At 39.0% G+C, this 19,300-nt stretch overlaps 2 protein-coding genes across 2 annotated transcripts; both read left to right on the top strand.

Moving 5' to 3' along the window:
- Window positions 1-878: 878 nt before the first annotated feature.
- LOC310988356 (protein ILRUN-like) lies at window positions 879-8,080 on the top strand. Its single transcript, XM_083974916.1, has 5 exons — window positions 879-1,152; window positions 2,831-2,985; window positions 3,105-3,302; window positions 4,682-5,010; window positions 5,928-8,080. The coding sequence occupies exons 1-5, from the start codon at window positions 989-991 to the stop codon at window positions 5,961-5,963; spliced, it is 882 nt and encodes a 293-aa protein (XP_083831042.1). The 5' UTR covers window positions 879-988; the 3' UTR covers window positions 5,964-8,080.
- A 2,157-nt stretch (window positions 8,081-10,237) lies between these two features.
- LOC310988532 (SAM pointed domain-containing Ets transcription factor-like) lies at window positions 10,238-16,066 on the top strand (the record flags this gene model as incomplete). The annotated part of the gene is made up of 6 exons (XM_083975172.1): window positions 10,238-10,384; window positions 13,198-13,654; window positions 14,667-14,864; window positions 14,961-15,005; window positions 15,170-15,307; window positions 15,888-16,066. The coding sequence occupies exons 2-6, from the start codon at window positions 13,216-13,218 to the stop codon at window positions 16,064-16,066; spliced, it is 999 nt and encodes a 332-aa protein (XP_083831298.1). The 5' UTR covers window positions 10,238-10,384; window positions 13,198-13,215.
- Window positions 16,067-19,300: the final 3,234 nt, after the last annotated feature.

Raw genomic sequence — 19,300 nt, 5'->3', positions numbered from 1 at the left:
ATTCAGTTAACACGTATGCTTCATTTGGATGGCAACCTGACCACATAGAAAACTTGGGTTCAGGTCATATTCTCATGTAGGAGTCTTGGTTGGTCTCTCGGTCTGTGTGTAAAATGTGCTCATTGCAATGATGCAATTTGGGCACAACAATTAAGTTTTAGATTCCTATTACTAATGTTCCCACTTACTAATGCAACATTGCAAATTAAATTTGCCAAAGACAGAGAAGTTTAGTCATGCATGAGCAAATTACACTTCATTTAAGTACATAGAATGTCTGCTAAGGACTGTTGCCTTATATTTCATGAATTTACAAAATGAAAATACATTTAACAGTAGGCCAATTGGTGCCATGTGATAGGTGGTAAAGATTTGGGTACTCCTAAGTCAAAGCTCAGTACTGCTGGCTTTCACAAATGTTTTTCTATATCTGTATATCTGTTCCTATTTTAGGACTTGTCACCCTCTCTTTCCTGCAGATCACTATTTTTAGGCCGTCTGCCGTCTTGCCTGCACAACATGTTTAAAATCTACCCACAGTCTTTGAGTAATGTTCAAGTCAGAGGATCATGAGGGTCAATCCAATAGATTAACCTTACTTGAGTTATACAATTTACTCCCAACATAAAAAATAAAAAATAAAAAATAATATCATGTAATTTGCATAAACTTCACTCTCGTCTGCTTTATTCCAAAAATATATATTAAATTTTTTTAACAAAATGCATATTTAATCTGTTGATTTTTTTTTTCACAGTTTAAAGTGACAGTTAACTGAATATTATGAGAAGCAAAACAGTGGTGCTGTGATTAGTATTTCCTTTTCCAGCAGGCCTGTGTGTGGCTCAAAGGTACAGACCAGACACACGATGCAATCATGTGACATGCGCACTCGGCCCTGTTGTTGTTGAGTTTTGTTATGACAAGTCGAGGCCTCGGACTAAATTAGGAGCGAAAGCCCCACCGTCTCTGTCCGGGCGAAGCCACGATGGAGGGCATGGACCTGGACCTGGACCTGGACCAGGAGCTCATGCAGAAATTCAGCTGCATGGGTACAACAGACAAAGATATTCTGATATCGGAATTTCAGAGGCTCCTCGGGTTTCAGCTGAACCCCGCCGGATGCGCCTTCTTTCTGGACATGACCAACTGGTGAGCTCGGGGACTCGCTCCGGCCTTCTCTGCTCTGTAGTAGTAGTAGTAGTAGTAGTAGTAGTTGATGTTAGATAACAGACGGTGTGTACATTATCTAGCCTTCTCTCTTACAATTAAAGGGGGGAATCGATTAAAAAAGCAAAAAAAGAAAACGATAGCAAGCGTTAGACTTGTATTATGACACTGTGATTTACGTGAGGTATGTAAACATAACGACGGTGACAGCTAACGACGTCGTAGCAACGTAGCTACTAGCTGAGTCAGTCCGTCTCCATTGACTTTTGATTCCCACAGCCAGGTAGCTTAGCGGGGTTTAAAGGATAAATAGTCGGCCCCAACACACACGTTTATATCTAAGCTTTTTTTATTTGATTAAAAATACGTTCTAGCATGTATTTTTATGAGTGTTTATTATCGTTGATGTTCAGGCTGCCGACACGAGTTGTACGTTAGCTAGCCCGTAACACCACTTTGACATCAGGCTAGTTACCAAGGTATTACGTCACCAAACTGAAACGAAATAATCATCAATAATAATGAGTATTTTTTATTTTTTCCCAAACAATATTTGTACTATTAATATTGGTTGTCAATTGGAGTCCGAGTCAGACACGCTGGTCATTTCGTTTTATGTAACTTAGACAAACTGACCAAAATGTCTTATCTCCTCCTGTTGGTCACTACTGCCATGATGTAGTTTATTACGTAATATCGTAACAAATAACGCAGAGTCCGGTACAAAATTCACACTCTGGTTGTGCAAGTCTGATGAAACAATGTCTATTAGCCTGGAGAAATTGTACTATTCTTTATTTTATTTATGTTTTACATATTAGAAACACTTGGCAAACCGCAGATGGATTTTCGCTTTCGAAATCTGATCTCCGGTGACATGTTTAAAATAAAAACAATGAAATTATTGTTTGCAGTGTCCTTGAGTGTAATTGAAATCACCAGGGACATAAAAGGTCACTCTGAAATCTTCTCCCTAAAGAAATTTCTCTGCGCATATGCAGGATTAAAGCGTGCCGATGCAGGTCTGTGCAAGATAACAAGCGAGTGTCTATGGGGCAGAGCAGGAGGTGGTGGGATCATGTGATGCCGTGTAATGGCTCCTCTGCAACGGGGGTTTCTAAAAATATAAACTACTGGTTTATGGATGACCAACATGTCACGGGAAGCACCTACTCTGAATGTCTTTGAGTCTGCAGACATCTCTGTTCTGTCCCTCAGTATATGCATTTGGCTCAGTCACTAAAATGTCTAATCTTTGGCTTTTATTCTTTGAAATTTGACTTATTAAAGCAGAGGTTGTACATAGGTGGTTACTAAATAAAGATAATTACTATTTTCGTCATTCTAGAGTTACAGCTTCAATGAAATTATTAGGGAAGAAACAATTAATTGTCAGTGCTTGTTTTTTGCTCATTGCGACTTTGACTTTTATAGACTAAACAATAAATGAATTCAAAAAGTGACAAATATATGCAGGTTAATGACAAATGCAAATGTGGGTTGGGTTTTTTTTTTATTGAAATGTTAGAAAATAATGTCCAAAGCTAGAGTAGGGATAGATCCCATATTTGACTTAAGGTCATTGATATGTCTGTATAAATCTCCAATTGTACTTTAGATCTGTACTGATTGTTTGGATTTCTGCCCTTTGTTGTTCCAGGAATTTGCAGGCAGCCATCGGAGCCTACTATGACTTTGAGAGTCCCAACATCAACGCACCCTGTATGTCCTTTGTAAAAGATGTGACAATTGGTGAGGGCGAATCAGTTCCACCTGACACACCTTTTACAAAGACCTGGAGGATACAGAACACGGGTAAGTCTGCTTCACTGATGATAACGATATCACATAACTCAGGGCTGACTATATAGATATAACCTAATTGCACTTACGTGTCGTGCTGTGTTCAACTCTGTCGTTTGTGTGTCTCCCAGGTCCAGAGTCATGGCCTCCCGGGGTTTGTCTGAAGTATGTTGGAGGAGATCAGTTTGGTCATGTAAACATGGTGATGGTGCGGTCTCTAGACCCCCAGGAAATGGCTGATGTCAGTGTCCAGATGCAGAGCCCCGTGGCTCCTGGCATGTATCAGGGTCAGTGGAGAATGTGCACCGCCACAGGACTTTACTACGGAGGTGAGGACAGCAACATTAGTCAATGATCTGAGTGACAGAAATTACATATACCGGTACCCTGCAACTAACCAACTGGTTCCAGCTTCTAAAATGTGACGATTTGCTGCTTTTCTATGTTTTTCCATCATTGTGAAATTAATATTCCTTAGTTTGGGGCTTTTTTTTGGAGATAAATCAAACTATTTGAAGATGTCACCAGATATTTTATAGAGAAAATTGTTCGCAGTTTAGCAAGCAGTAGTTTCAACCCTAAAATCAAGAAACAGATGGGTTAACTGTTGAGGTAGGACTGCTTAAAGGGATAGTTCAACATTTTGGCAAATTGGCCAATTGCCATAATCGCTATAGGTTCGTTACCTTTAATTGTTGGTGCAGGCTATTTTTAGAACGGCCGAGCCGAGTCACGACTGTGCAGGTCACAACTTGTCCACAAGAGCGTTTTGGAGTTGTTGGATTGTGTATTTGATGCGTTTGATGAAGGAAACAAAGAAATCCATGAGCTCTGAGCAGCTCGTGGCTCTGCTCTGCCGTTCTAAAAATAGCTTGCATCGACAAATAAAGGTAACGAACCTACTGCTATGAGTATAGGGATTATGGCAATGGGCCAATTTGCCAAAATGTTGAACTATCCCTTTAAATTTAATTCTATTACATATAATTTGTACGTAATTAAAGAGCAAGTGAGCCAAAGTACAGATAGCGTTTTCATCCATACACAGTATGTATAAACACCAGAATGCCACTGACTTTATAAAGTAATATAAAACTTACTCAGAAAAACAGCCCTAAGAAATGTATTTTCTTAGTGTCATGTTTTTATTTTGGTACTTGTGCGTCTATATGAACAGCCTTGAACAGTAGTAGTAGTATGCAGCAGTAACATTCATTACTGAAGATAAAATGCCATATCATTTTGTATGCATGTTCTGCAGTGAAAACTATTTAAAATGATTGGCCGTTCTGTTAGCACCCACAAAATTAAATTAAGCAATTAATTTCCCTGATTTATGTCGTCCTGAGAAAAAAAAGCCTGTATCATGGATCCCAACAGGTGGTTCCCCTGAGACTCACCCACTTACAACTTAAGCAGCTGAGGGATAAATGATACGTTGCCTTAATATTTCATTTAGGTGTTAATTGCCATAATTCCTCACCTAACACCATCAGTGTCCTAGTGGCTTTAAGAAGGAGAAAGGTACAGCAGACCTGGTGCTCTAGTAATCTTAAAGTACAGCCTATCCTATCCTGCTACACTTTAAAATGTTGTGTTCTTGAAATTTTATGATATCAATTTTTCGGTACTTTAGTTTGTTGTATTTTTGCAGGGTGATGCCATTCGTTTGCATATCGTATAACACAGTGTTTGTTTCTCTGGACAGATGTCATTTGGGTGATTCTGAGTGTGGAGGTCGGAGGCCTCCTCGGCGTCACACAGCAGCTTTCCTCTTTCCAAGCCGAGTTCAACACCCAGCCTCACCGCAGCCTGGAAGGAGACTACAACCCCTTTGCCTCGCCAGAGAAAAGCAAGTGCCCCAACAGCAGCAACAACAACAGCCTCCACGATGACAGCGGCCATAGGGTCGCAGAGGAACATTGGCAGGCAAACCCTAACCAGCTACAGCAAGATCAGAATGGACTTACACACAACTCTGTGGATTTAGTAGCAAACAGTCTACAAAGCAATCTATCAGTAGTCTCTTATAACCAGGTAAGAGGAGATTCTTCATACCAGTGAATCACGGTGCGAGATATTTTCTTTCTCTATTTTTCACAGGTTTCTAGAGATAGAAAAGATAGAATAAGAAACTCTTCCTTATAATTGGTATTGGCAGTCACACTAATAGATTATCAGTATTAGTATTTAGCAATGAAAAGGTGATCGCAGCTCCCTCTTTTACATTTACATTCGTAAATTCACGCTAAAAGGATCATGAATGTCTGCACCTAAAAAATCCAAACGTCTCGAGACATTGCCCTCTGGACCAAAGCAGTGAAACAATGGATATGAACTGCTGCATGCATAATTAACACTTAAAATGCACAGGTGTTATTGTATAAGTTAGCACTCTGAGCTAATTCCAAGATGTGTATACTGTATGTGTCTTGGAATCTGGGTGCTTACAGTTGCTAATGAGGAAATGCCTCAGAGTTGTTGGTCGACTTTTGTTATCAAACAACTGCAGATGTGCAGTTAGCCAGCAATGCTAACTCCTGATTCAGTTTGATATCTACTGTATGTGTTTTCTTATCTGGCATTTAAGTAAAAGACAAGATTAAAATACTGAAATTGTATGATATAACTAGTTCTACATGTAAAAAATATTCTCAGCATTGATTAATGTACCAGTTATTTTATCTTTTGAATTAATTGCATGGTCTATAAAAAGTCTAAATGTGTCCTAAAAGCCAAAATGAAAATAAATCGGATGCATCCGAATTTAAATGACACAAAATAATACTGATTAACTTTCTATAAAATAATTGTTTCAACTGTACAGTCACCGTATGTAACAAAAAGCCTACACTTTCAGTTGACCTATGTACAGACATGAAATACCGTATACTAATTTTTTGTCTCATTTAGCAAACACTTTTTTTTAACGTCATCTTGCATCTTCCTCACAGGGTATACAGGAGTCCTATCCTTTTGGCCACTCTTAAATCATGGGACTTGTCACAGTGAAGCAGCACTAAACCGTACCTCCGGAGTCTGTCACACCAATAAGAGAAAGAAGAGGCTTTATCAGTAGCTGGTGGAAAAAGTGTGGAGATTCAAAAACACTTTATGCAAAGTCCAGCTACAGTTTGAGAAACCAGAAGCCAACGCTCCTGACGTGCAGCTCAACTAACATCCCACACCCACTGTATGCACGTGTGAATGCTAAGTTAAATGAGTGCTGAGTGATAATTTTTTTTTTTTCTGATTTTTTAGGTGTCAGAGTGCAAATGAAACAATGATGACAGGAGTGTTTATTTGTGACAATTTGTGTATATGTGTGTGTGCAATGCACAACCTGAAAGAGAGACTTTTGGAGGAAAAGCCATTTATTTTGCCAACTGATTCTCCAGTTTCTGCTGTGACTCTTAAATATACCCATAAGGTTTCAGAACCAGTTTCCTTTAACTAAATATAATAATCTGGGTCTTTGAAACTATCCATCAAATACCACATTTTAATTTTAATCATCGTGATATTTTGGCACACACTTTTTTTCTTTCTTATTTTTGAGAAGGGGAACAGCGACTTCCTCCAGAAATATATTTATGGCTCATTTTAAGTCAGTCAGTTATTATTACCAGTGTTTTTTATTCAACAAGGCTTGTTCATTATGGGAATTCATTTCTATGCTATCACTGTGGCTGCAGTTTTAGATGCAATGCAGTGTTCTCCCAGCGGAGGGCGTCACTCACTGCTCTAAGAGGAAGACGAGAGCTGCGAAGCAGAAATGGTATTTACAGTATGGCTCCTATGATTTGGTGAATCTTAGTCAAGATTATTGTACAGGAACCTTTTTCTTAGAGCTAGAATTTAGAGCCAGCTTCAACGTAATGATTTCTTCTGTAACCAAACAAACATAAACATTTAGGGACTCACTAAACGGAAGCCAGGCTTGTTATGAGACGGTGAAAGTTTCTCCTCATCCATCAATTTGCGTCAATGTTGAAAAATACATATCTATGAAATATAAGAGGACATTATATTAGGATGTTCTGTTGGTAATGAGTATTGAGAGATATTCCCATTAATTGTACTGAATTAAAACAAAACACAAAATAACAGGATTGATGTACATTATGCCATAAGACATTGAATTTAAGCCATACGAACAGCGGTAAAGACATAATTAACATAATAAATGAATACATATTTTTATTGCCCTGCTCTGAATCGTCATTTTAAAGCTGTCTTGGACTTGTAAGTCGAATGTATTTGATGAATGTAGAAGAAGATAAAGATTTGGACATATTAATTTTACCCAAAGGTCCTACTACATTGTATATTTGCATTGGACTTTGTTAAATGTGCTAATGTTCTGCATTTCCCCCCCATCTCTCGTTCAAATCGATCACAAATCATTGATCTCTTAGATGAGTTTAGTAGGCGCGTTGGAAAGTTTAATCTTGTTTCATCATTATTTCAGATGCAAAGTCAACCACATGAGTGAAACGGCAGTATCATGTTTTCCCCTTGAAATGATTACTGCATTATTTACTTGCACTAACAGGCTGAATCTATGCAGTTATGTGACCTGTGCGAAAGGTCTGTGCGTACATAACTCCACAAATACAGTTGAGTCCTGAAGGGTTTATCAACTCTGTGATTTTTATCTGTTATCCAGAGCCACTGTGTGAGACCAGCTTGTCAGATAAACACCCCTTTTTATTGAGGCGCTAACTGTAAGCCCCAGGGTTACTGAGCTGAAGAACATGACAACACCAGCCGATACCACAAAACATGTTGCAAGAATCCTTCGCCGACTCTTTGCAGAAATGTGTCTTGTCTCCTGTGCAAAATGTTAAATGATAAGTGTCTCTTCCTACTGTCAGTGTCATTGAAAAAGTGCCGCGTGCATTTCGTTCTTCGTTGTAATGTTTTTTTTTTTCTTTTTTCTTTTTTTTTTCTTCTGGTCAGATTGCAGAATGAATCAGTTGGCATTAGACTCCTACAACAGCACATTTAGGAGAGTTAGGAAGTGCAAACAGATGAAGAGATGAAAGCTTTTTTTCCCTGTATGTTTGATGAATGTTTGTATGATTAAATTATCACTTAAAACTGAGACTCTGGGCTCTGTGTCATCACTGTGCAGCCGCTCTGATTAACAAGTTGTGGATCTGAAAATATGAATAAATCCCAAGTCATGATTTTTTTTTTTTACTGATCTCACACCAGCATTAAATCATTTTAATGCGTTTTCTTCTTTCCACATGGTCAGGATCAGATTTCTCTTTGTTTTTATACTATTTACCACTAGTGGCTCCAAGGACATCCCATTTAGCCTACTTCTTGTGTACTGCTTTTTAATTCACTGTAACATGGACTTAATCAGTCCCATTAAACTATACTTTATGTACAGCATAAATAAGCATTTAAATTAACATCAAAAGCATATTACAAGACACTTTTGAGTAATTATAACCTTCTCTGTGTTAACTCAGGGGCTCAGTAGACATAGAGCAGTATGGCTGCTCTTGCTCATCAGGTTTTTAACATACTGTAAAAAACAAATTAAGAGTTAAGAAAATTAACCTCTGACTGAACCGAGAGCTTAAACAGACCAAAACGATGGCCAGTGGATGAACATGAAAACTCAGAATGAGGGTTTTCTCCTTTTTTTTGCATTTCAACTGGTGTCAGGTTACGCACAGTATTAGCCTCCAGGTTTACTGGTCAAAGTGCTGCATGCTGCCGCCCCCCCCACCCCGTTTTTTCCAGGGTCTGTTGTGTCTGTCAACGGCTCCGTCCAGCAGCAGTCTGTGAAACCAAACCAAACTGCCTGAGGGAGAAACACTCACTTGTCATTTGCTCAGGTTGAGTGTCACATGTAAATGTGTCACAGCAATGTACAAAAGAAATACAGTAAGTGTGAGATTAGCAAATGAATGACTCACTGTAAAGGTTCAGGTGTAAAGTGTAGCTGGGTAAACTAACTTGTGTTTCAGGCATTAATGTGAATCTGTGGCTCTTAATTTTTTTAATATTATTTTTTACTTTTCCCATCCGAGACCAGAAAAAACAGATTTTTTAACTAAAGCTCTAATCCTACAACTTTCCTCTGAGGATGATCTGTGTGGGTGGACTGGACGCGCAGGCAGCAGCTCTTTCGAATATTTCAACACAAGCGCACAAATATTACTGTTTAGTTTAAGCAAACATTTACACACTCTCGCTTTCTCTTTCCCTCTCTCTCTCTCACTCTCGTACTCGCTCTCTATACCAGTTATTCAACTTTTCCAATAATAGTATTGCTCCTTTGAACACATCTCTAACCATTGTTTCCCCCCAACTTTTGCATGGTTTACTGGTGTTTCATGGATGTTATGGCCCATATATCCACATATAGCTGAATATCAAGTGTGCACGATACTTTAAGTCTTTCAGTCGGGATGACAGGTTGGTTTCTGTATGTGGTTGTCTGTATGATCGTCTCTGTCCTATAGAGAAAGTCTAAAGGCCTAAAAAGAACCGGGTAGAAAAAGATGCTTCAGGACATTTCTACACAGAAAGAAAATTCACTTTTATCTTCCTCAGGCTTGACTGCAGTTAAAACCTGCTGCATGGAGACAGTGTGCTAAGCCTTTAAAAGCACATAACGACTTCACAGTGACTTTTATTTAAGTATAAAATCTGCCTGATAAAGTGTGATTTCACTATTTCCACAGGGAGTTTCTCAGGTATAAATCATTAGTGGGCCTGGGCTGTAGATTTATAGACAAATTATTCTCCACCTCCCACACAGAATAGAGGCACTTTGACACATTTACCCTTGTATCCACATTAGATTAGATAAAATTAGATTTCCCCATCGCTTTTAGGCCTCGGATTTTGTGTTTTACCTTCACATAGTTCGAGTATTTTCCTTAAAAATGGTTTATTTTATATTCCTATGAACTCCATAGATGCCATCACAGCTTCTCCCCAGACTGTTGGGACCCAGGCTGTTAAAAGACTCAGCAGGTTTGTTTACTTAAGGAACTCTCCATGTGAATACTCCCCCTAGTCATTATTAAGTAGGTACTTAGAGCAACCTCCCTTGATGAGACACACCCTTTCTTTCAGAGCTGATATGTCATGAAGGCTCTGCGTCCCAAATAAGTCAAAGTCTTGCTACAGCAAGGAGTCAAACGAGGTGTCTCAGTGGCTGGACCGGGTGGATGAAGTGATCCAGCTCTGACTGCTGGGAGCGGGAGACAGAAACTACACACACACACACACAGTGCATCCTCACCTGAGGGCTGAAGAGTCACGGCCTCCAGAGGACCTGGACATCAGGCCGCACTTCAACTGAGACACGGGGACATATAGGAAGAAGTAGTAGAAATCTCATCATCAGTGGAAAACTTTCTTCTCAAACACTGACAAGGTAAGACTCCTGCTACACACAACATGCTGCTGCTGCAACTGTTTATTGTCACATTAACACTGCTGCTTTTTTTCCACCAGTAGTGGAAGAGGTATGCAAATTTTACACCTGAACAGGAGTGGTGATACTCTGAAGATCTGTGTATAGTGTTCCTATGTAAATCCTCATTTGGACAGAAAATAGACATGATTACGATCATTTAAAGTTAAGTCAAGTAGTTTTAATTTTCATTCAGTTTTATGATAATTAAAAAATAATAATAATTTTGTCGTTGTCTGTAAACAGATTGTGCTTATTTTTCCTGTGTGTGTATTTTAATGTTGAGTGTTAAATGGTAAATGGTAAATTAGCATTGTGTATCTTAGAGGATGATCTTGGGTCAGGTGTTGAAATTTAGCGTGGCCTATAAATGCTGTCACATGCAAGGCATTGGTTGACGCCATGCAAGTCAAATTATTATGAAATACACCATGCAGGGTCTTTTTCAATGACAACATGTCACATTAAGAAAGACACAGATGTGAATGATGAAGTGAACTGAGGCTGAAGTCTGGTTACCTGCTGCTGGTTCAGGACTCTGCTGCTGCTGTGCTGCTGCCTCACAGCCACACTGTCATGGCCGACTGATGCTTCACTATTGGAGACCTGTCGTTAATGACATTAGTGACACCTGTGCTTCAAACCCACGGCATGCTTTGAAATTTGGCCTCAGTAAAAGTGTATGATATGATATGATATGATATGATATGATATGATATGATATGATATTTATTGTATTATTAGCTGATAGTTTTTATCATCAGTTTTTTATTTTTGTATTTCTATATGATAAATTATTTTTGATAGTTGTCAGTTTTAGTTAGAATTGAGTTTTCACCTGTGAAAAAGTTGCTCAAGCCGTTTTTAATTCAGCATTTTACATGTTAGATTTAAATAGATTAAACAAAGGTAACTCTATTCAGTGTTTCAACTTTTATTGTCCCCTGCAAGCTGAAACAAACACAACCACACATGTGCATGCTGACAGGCTCACACAGGCTGATGCACGTGCACAGAAACAGTTGCAGACATTTTGTCAGAGCGCACACACAACGACTCATAAAAGTGTGAGATTAAGAACCTCTATACCTTTGTCAGGAGGACAGTGCAGTGTAAGGAACCGTGAATGAGCCTTTAGTATTGGCTAAAAATGCCTCTGATATAAGTTCGGCTGCAACCTAACGATGTGTTAAACACAGCACCAAATATCCAGTCCACAAATAATAGGCCCGATATCATCAGCATGCTGCTTTCATTTCAACAGTACATAATACACGCACACATGCACAACACACACACAGAAGAAGAAGAAGATGAGGAAGAAGAATCTAGACAAGCAGGTTTTCAAACTGCTAGAAAAAAAACTATTGCATGCCATGACACCTGGGCCATGTAACTTGTTTACATAGACAATATATAATATATGTTATCGTACATACATGTACTGTTGTGTTGCTCCTTTATTACTATTGGTTATCCTCATAAATCTAAAGAAAAGTTGGCAACAAGAAACTTGAAACTTATTGATACCATTTCTGTCTTTTATGTCTTTTCTTTTTAGTAATCAGCAACCGGCCACTTGTAGATTTGTTTTGTTATATTTTGTACTGGACTCCTACAGCAGTCATACTTTGGGATCTGCCTTGTTTATGCACATGTGTTTTGAAAAAGTTTCTTTTAAAAAAGTGCTTGTCTCAGCTAGTTCATCATAATCAGTCCATATCTAATAGTGTGAATGGAGTGTGAGAAAAAAAAGACTTCCATGGAAATAGGGATTTCCTTTTCACATGCAAAGTTAAAACACTAAAAGTATATGTATACACTGTTTCAGTATATTCAGTATATATCTCAGAGTAGCAGTGGAATGAAAGCAGATAAAAATGCAGGTATTTCACTTGAATAACTGTAAACTGAAACATAGAGTGTTTAGTTATTGTCAAATTAAATACTGGCATATCACACCACTCCCCTCTTACTCATACTATGATGAATACGTTCCAGTACTTATCTTTTATCCACATATCACACATGTCCCACCCTTTATGCTTTTTTTTCTTTCTTTCTTTTCTTTTCTTTTTGTCAAACATTCTTTTGCAATTAAATTGTGATCTTTCCTGACGACCTGGTGTAGTTGATATCTTTTAAAGGCAGTAGTTGTTAGTTTGGGACGGAGGCCAAACAGCTCTTTTACCAGTAAAACTGACAAACACGTTAGTTTTTTCCTTAAAGCTGGAGGGACAAAAAAGGCTTTGATCTTCCTTCTGTAATCTGTGTTTACAATCTAAAAGGCGGAGTAGATTGGATCGTGATATTACTGAATGACGATATTAACAATAATAGAAAGAAAAGGTCAGAATTTTAACCTGGGTTGAACCAACTGAACCTGAACATTTCCAAAAATATGTATTGATTTGAGAATCCAACATGGATTCTCATAGATACTGGATCGAAAGTCTACTGAGGTGTTAAGCGACATTAAAACAACTTGAAAGGCAAACATCAACTTCAATGAGCTGAGCCGTCGTAAATGCTCCAGTTGGCAGAGCTGGAATAAGTGATTCCTTCTGCAGAGTATAAGTCCAAGCAAAGTAAATATCACAGAGCAAATGTCAAGTTTACTTTAGGATCGCTACTGTTTAAATATTGAGCATCTGGGACTGGTTGCAGCATCAATGCCACTCTGTCTCACGAGACAATGTCACTGTTCTTGAGCAGGGTGTACAACATGTTATGACACCAGTTTGTGAAAACTGAACGCTGCTTTCTTCTTCCAGCCTCAAAGGAGTCAGAGCATGGGGAGTCCAGGTCGTGAACACATGGGCTGCACCGCGCATTCGCCTCTCTACATCGCTCACCCCCACACGAACCCCAGGGTGGCCTGGCTGGATGAGACGGAGGACATCAAACCGCCCCGCGGTCTGCTGGGGCTCCCTGAGGTCAGCTGGCAGGGGGTCTACGTCCCCTGCTACGACCGCTTAGTCATGGAGGAGAACCCCTGGGTGCTGGGGATGACGGAGACCCCCTCTCCCTCTCCTGCTGCTGCTGCTGCTGCTCATCCCCCCAGGACTCTGGAGCTGAGCCCACCTGCACCAAGCAGCCAAGCCCAGGATTCCTCCTCTGAGGTGGAGGGTCAGGTGGAGGAGCGCTGTCTGGAGCAAGTCCAGACCATGGTGGTGGGAGAGGTGCTGAAAGATGTGGACACAGCCTGCAAGCTGCTCAACATCGCTCCAGGTAAAACAGAACAGAACAGAACAGGCTCAGCTGATTTATCACTGAAAAAAACTGCCGTGAATAGTTGGAGTCCAATAAAAATCCACAATTTGCCTGTTTACTATGGCATTGACATAACTGACACCCGGTCAGTCAACGGCTGAGGCCCTGCTATCTCTTGAGCAAACTGCCCTGTTGACAATGAAAAAGTGAGTTTAGTATCTGGAGTCTTAAAATCATAAACAGTGTGAGTGATTATTTACTCTTCTCTTCCAAGAAATAATGAGACATCCTGACATTTTGTTGCCAATATTGAAACAGTGTAGGCTGGATCCTACATTTCCCACAATGCATCTTTACCCTAATTGCCTGGTGAATGCCAATATTATGTCAAACTCTACACACTCATTAAAAAACATTATTGTCTTAAACCTATAGCATAACATGTGGGCTCACTAGTGTTTGTAGTGTCAGATTTCAGTTACACTTCAATGACGCTAATTTGACTTTAAAAACAGCCTGAATTAACATAACACTAAGTCAAATAAATCCCCCAACAACAGGTTTTTGTTTTCTGTTTGGTTAATGGTTGATAAGATGTAGTTGCATTGTCCTACTTTAACAATTCTTCAGTCAAATGACGCATAATTGTTATAAACTTTGTTTTTTATCTGATCTGTAGTCCCTTTGTAAATCTAAAAGGAGTAGTCAAAACTAAAGCAACAAGAGCATGATTCTCATGATTTAAACATAAAAACTGGATAGTCTTGCCTTCGCTGCCTGATAAATGCAGAAAAAAGATGGCAGCAATATTTAAATGTATTCAGTGTCAAATAACAGCTTCATCAACACAACCGTTGGTTACAGACTTCTTGAAAAGTGTGGTCATGTTTTAACTGGTGAAAATAAAACATCAGTTTTTTTATGAAAAAGATCTGATTATTGACACGTTTTCAGCATCAGAGAATCAAAGATAAACATGTGTGGAGCTGTTTACCAGAGAATAGCTGCTCTCTCTGTGTTTCCTCTTTAGACCCTTCAGACTGGAGCTGTGTGCACGTTCAGAAGTGGCTGCTGTGGACTGAACATCTGTACAAGCTGCCGCAGGTCAGCACCATGTTCCAGGAGCTGAATGGGAGGGACCTGTGCTCCATGACAGAGGCAGACTTCAGACAACACTCCATGCAGTTTGGAGACGTGTTGTACGCTCATCTGGACATCTGGAGATCTGGTAAGTACAGCAGGGGTCACTGAGGAATGAACGTGGGTCAACTCTACTGTAATACCGTATTTGTTATAGTCATTGTTGTTTTGTTTGTCTCCTCAGCTGCAGCAATGAAGGAGCGCTGTCCAACAGAAGACAAAAAGTCTGGTAAGTTCTTGTTTATCATTAGAAGCAGTTTTAACTGTTATAACTAATAATCACAAAGCTGATTGGACCACCTACCGTCTGATTGGTAGATAAACCACTCCACTTCCTAAACCACAGCTACCTACAGTGTCATGTGGTTTCTGAAAATCTCTCTCTTGCGTCAGCAGCTGATGATGATTCCTGGTCAGATGTGATGTGTCACTACCCGAGCCAGCCCATCCACCTGTGGCAGTTCCTTCAGGAGCTGCTCCTCAAGCCACATAACTACAGCCGCTGCATCCGCTGGCTCAACAAGGAGAAAGGTAACCTGCTGTATATGCTGTATTAATAATACTGTAGACATTTCATGTGACTGATCCCTGCTGAGTCTTTGTGAGGGTTTCTCCTACTTTAAATAGCAGATGGCCTAAAAAAAACAAACACTTTATGCTATTGAATTGGTTGACAAATGTTTGTTTTGGGATTTTTGGAAGAAGAAAAAAATACCATTACAATGATAATAATTAAATAGAATAGTTAATAATAGTAATAATTAATTAGAATAATTAAAGAATTTGATTTTTTCCCTAACATCACCATTTGGTGAAGTAACTTCTCATCTAGCATGGTCATCAGACTCAAATGTACTCAGTATATTTGGTTCATGACCAGGAAAACATTACATTATTAGCAAAATTGCATTACTTTTAACTTCAGATGTGTCTTGTATTTGTACCTTATTAGCACATTTAAACATGCTTACATGCTAAACCCAGAAATGGCAATTAAGAATAAACAAGAATGGTCATATTAGATGTATTAGACTGATGTTAGCATTAAGTTCAGACACTTTCATCCAACTCAGGATCCAAACCGAGTAAATTTTCTTTCCTCTGTCCACAGGGATTTTCAAAATCGAAGACTCGGCTCATGTGGCACGGCTGTGGGGCATCAGGAAGAACCGACCAGCTATGAACTATGACAAACTGAGTCGTTCTATACGTCAGTACTACAAGAAGGGAATCATTCGAAAACCTGATGTATCGCGCAGGCTGGTCTACCAGTTTGTCAACCCAGTATGATGAAGAGGATCAGCTGATGAGAGGAAGATTATTAGCTCAGGGCCAACAAAAAAATATGCTGGACCTACATTAGAAAGTAACATGAAGCTAATTTGTATATTGTATTTGATGTTTCATGTTTGTATAGACTGCCTACTGAAACATGCACTCCTGCCTATCATTATTTCAATCTATTTTATATTTCTGTGGATTTTTATTTTAACCTTTAAGCACTCGTGTTTTTAATTATTCCTTGGTGTGATGTTTGGTTTCTCAAAGGACATATTTCTTTTTTCCCCCCACTATGAAAATATTCACAGGAAATACACCATTTTGTAGAAACTATACTGGTGGCAGAAGCTACATTATTGTAGCCTACAGACAAGATATCAGTAGCACACAAGAGATCAGTAGCTATCGTAGCTAACTCTTTGCTAGACAGAGAGTAAAGTGTAATTCCTGAAATGTAAATTCTCTCTTTTTTAAAAACAATGACACGTCCTATCATTTCCAGGTGTTGAGAATTATTTAGAGGTTGCAGAACAATGCCAAAGTAAGTGAATATTTTATTAAACCTGCTGTGATAAATAGTCCTTACATTTCTTTCTTTGGATTTATGTTCAAGATCTACAATAAAGTAATAACTTATTACCAGGTGTTGTCCCTTTAAGAGCACACACAAGAAACACTCACGTGCAGTCCATACAAAAGAAAACACACCAACACTAACTTTTTTTTTTCTTTTTTTCAACAAACTTGTTTCCCTTTCATACCAATATCGCAATATTGACACCATCACAACAAATTTGATTTGGGTTTTTCATCACTATCATCATTATTATCTGTGATCATAATCATCTTTATGCATATTTAAATGAACTTCTTGTTACATCAAGATGAACAGGCACTACACCAGTTAGGAGATAAAAGTACATCACTAACTATGAACATACATCTTCTAGACCGCTAATATAGGGTTTCCACAACGTGAGCTGCTGTCCCCTGTGTGCATAAGGAAGAGATCATCAACATAAAAAAGCATTTACATGTACACCTTTTTACTGCCTCAACATGGTTAGGTCTCATTTTCAACTCAACACAGTTGTACAGTTACAATAGAATATAATCTTTAAATTACATCATCATATACAAATCTGACAGCGTGGGATAACGTCACGCTTTTATGATACACTGACAATTCCATTGCAATGAAATTCATACAATATGGTACCTATTACTTAATATGTTTTCCATTGCTGTTATTTTAATGAAACACATTTACATGTATAACACTACATTTTGTCTTAATAGTCAATCACTTGCATTTTTTTTTTTTTTTTTTTACTTTTTTTTTTTCTGTTACATTTACACAACTCATACACACTGGATGATGACAATGTTTTCCCCCAAAATATTAACCTGGTAAAGTGGATTATGTGTTTGAACTTGCGTGTATTGTGTATATTCTGTGTTTAATGCGTGTATATTTTTTGTTTGCGTGTGTGCAGGTGTGTAGATAGGTGTGTGTGTGTGTGTGTGTATGTGCATCGCGGATGTGGGACAGTTTGATGATAGGAGTCCTTTTTGCTATGCTGGACAGCTTTTACTCTAAGACACAACTTGTGAGCTGGTGATGTGTTTCTCCTCATGTGTGAGACCCAAACCTGTCAATTCCTGTTCCAGACACAGAGCTAAACACATCTGACTGCTGTTGGTCTGGTGAAATTTAAAAACTCCAGGACAACTAAGTTATAAAAAGCATCTCTCTCGTCTAATCAGAGATTTAGGTGCAACTCGTAGCAAGACAACTCACTAATCAACATCTGATGGATGCCAGTTCCTGCTAGAAATTTCTATGGAGCAAGTTAAAGATTTAAAAATAACCACGTAATGCACTGTGTAAGCGCCGCCTTACGTGCAGTGCAGTACTGGTGACAAATGTTCTCCCTGTGTCATTGCGCAGTGTTTTTTTTTTTTGTGTTTTTTTTGCAGACAAATGAAGTTTGGGTGGACTGTCTGGGAGGCAGCTACAAGTTCGTCCTCACTGAAGCTGTTTGGTTGGTGTGATATGTGATAAGTTATTGCATGGAGAGAAAACAGAGAGGTGATGGTACTGGGTCATTCTTTGGCTCAGCAGGGAAACGGGCCACATAACTAGTGCTTTTTGCTAGGTAGGGCTTTTTAACTGACAGTGGAGAACCATGTTTAGACAACATGCCCTCTTTCAAGCCCAAACACTAGTACATTCATGTCCTGTTGGAGAGGCTTCGATCTTCAGACAACAGTCTGCAGCACAGTAATGCAGCGACATGGCTCCATTGGCCCCTCGCTCTGGAAGAAAAGTGCCCCAGCACAGGCATTGTTCAAAACCCTCCTCCCCTACTGCAGTGGCACCCTCAAAGAGATGACTTGATCCGGCTTCGCTCAGAGGGAATGTATCACTCATGTTTCTTGTTAGCAGTAGTGGATTAAAATAAGACCTGAATTACTGAACCAAGAATGAAAGCTTCTGCAGAAACTGTGAATCCTTTCCATGGTTTGCATGAAGATGATATTGTGATGCTAAGGGAAAAAAACAAAAAACAAACATAAAATTGGTTCATCAACAAGCTTCCTCTCATGGAAACAGAAGCATGTGCGTGTCCAGAAGCACGTGATGCCAAAAAGTGAACTCTGCATTTGTAGTTGAATGTTGCATCAGGTTGTTGTAGCCTTTTAAGGAGGCTGCAGGAGTCAGGGAATGTACGTTGTTGCATAGCACATGCTGCTATGCAAGCTTAGAAACAGTTAGAAACACATAGCACTGCACACACCGGAAAAAAGGTTGGACCAAATCACAAAAAAAAAATAAAATAAAAAAAAGAGAGGAAAGAAAAAGAGGATACTGTCTGTGGTACTTTTAACACTACACAGCATTCCTGATGTAAGAATGACGACTGACCACACACAGCATTAAAAATGCTACACAAAAATGGCATCACACTGTATATACACAATGCAGGTTAGAGAAGCTCATCTTCGTCGAATGGGCATAACTGATTATATTATCTTCCCATTTTCACAAGAGGACAGACTGCAGGATACTGCAAGTTTAAATAAGCTGCATTATATGTTAAATACAGCTACACAGAGAAGCAATGTGTTCCTGCACTGTCTTGATGTTATAGTTGAGTGTGTATATACTGGAATAACTGCTGCTCCTGTTTTTAAATGTGTAAGTCCACCCACCCCAAATGCTGGATAAAATATATTATA

The sequence above is a fragment of the Trachurus trachurus genome, assembly GCF_905171665.1.
Source record: "Trachurus trachurus genome assembly, chromosome: 7".
NCBI classification, from domain to species: domain Eukaryota; kingdom Metazoa; phylum Chordata; class Actinopteri; order Carangiformes; family Carangidae; genus Trachurus; species Trachurus trachurus.
This window is presented reverse-complemented; position numbering and strand designations above follow the sequence as displayed.

What these genes read in the sequence shown, in the direction of transcription:
- LOC310988356 (XM_083974916.1), top strand. Translation starts at nt 989, where the DNA reads ATGGAGGGCATGGACCTGGACCTGGACCTGGACCAGGAGCTCATGCAG. An exon ending in TTTCTGGACATGACCAACTG is followed by an intron (nt 1,153 to 2,830) that starts GTGAGCTCGGGG and finishes TTGTTGTTCCAG; the next exon opens with GAATTTGCAGGCAGCCATCG. An exon ending in CACAGGACTTTACTACGGAG is followed by an intron (nt 3,303 to 4,681) that starts GTGAGGACAGCA and finishes TTCTCTGGACAG; the next exon opens with ATGTCATTTGGGTGATTCTG.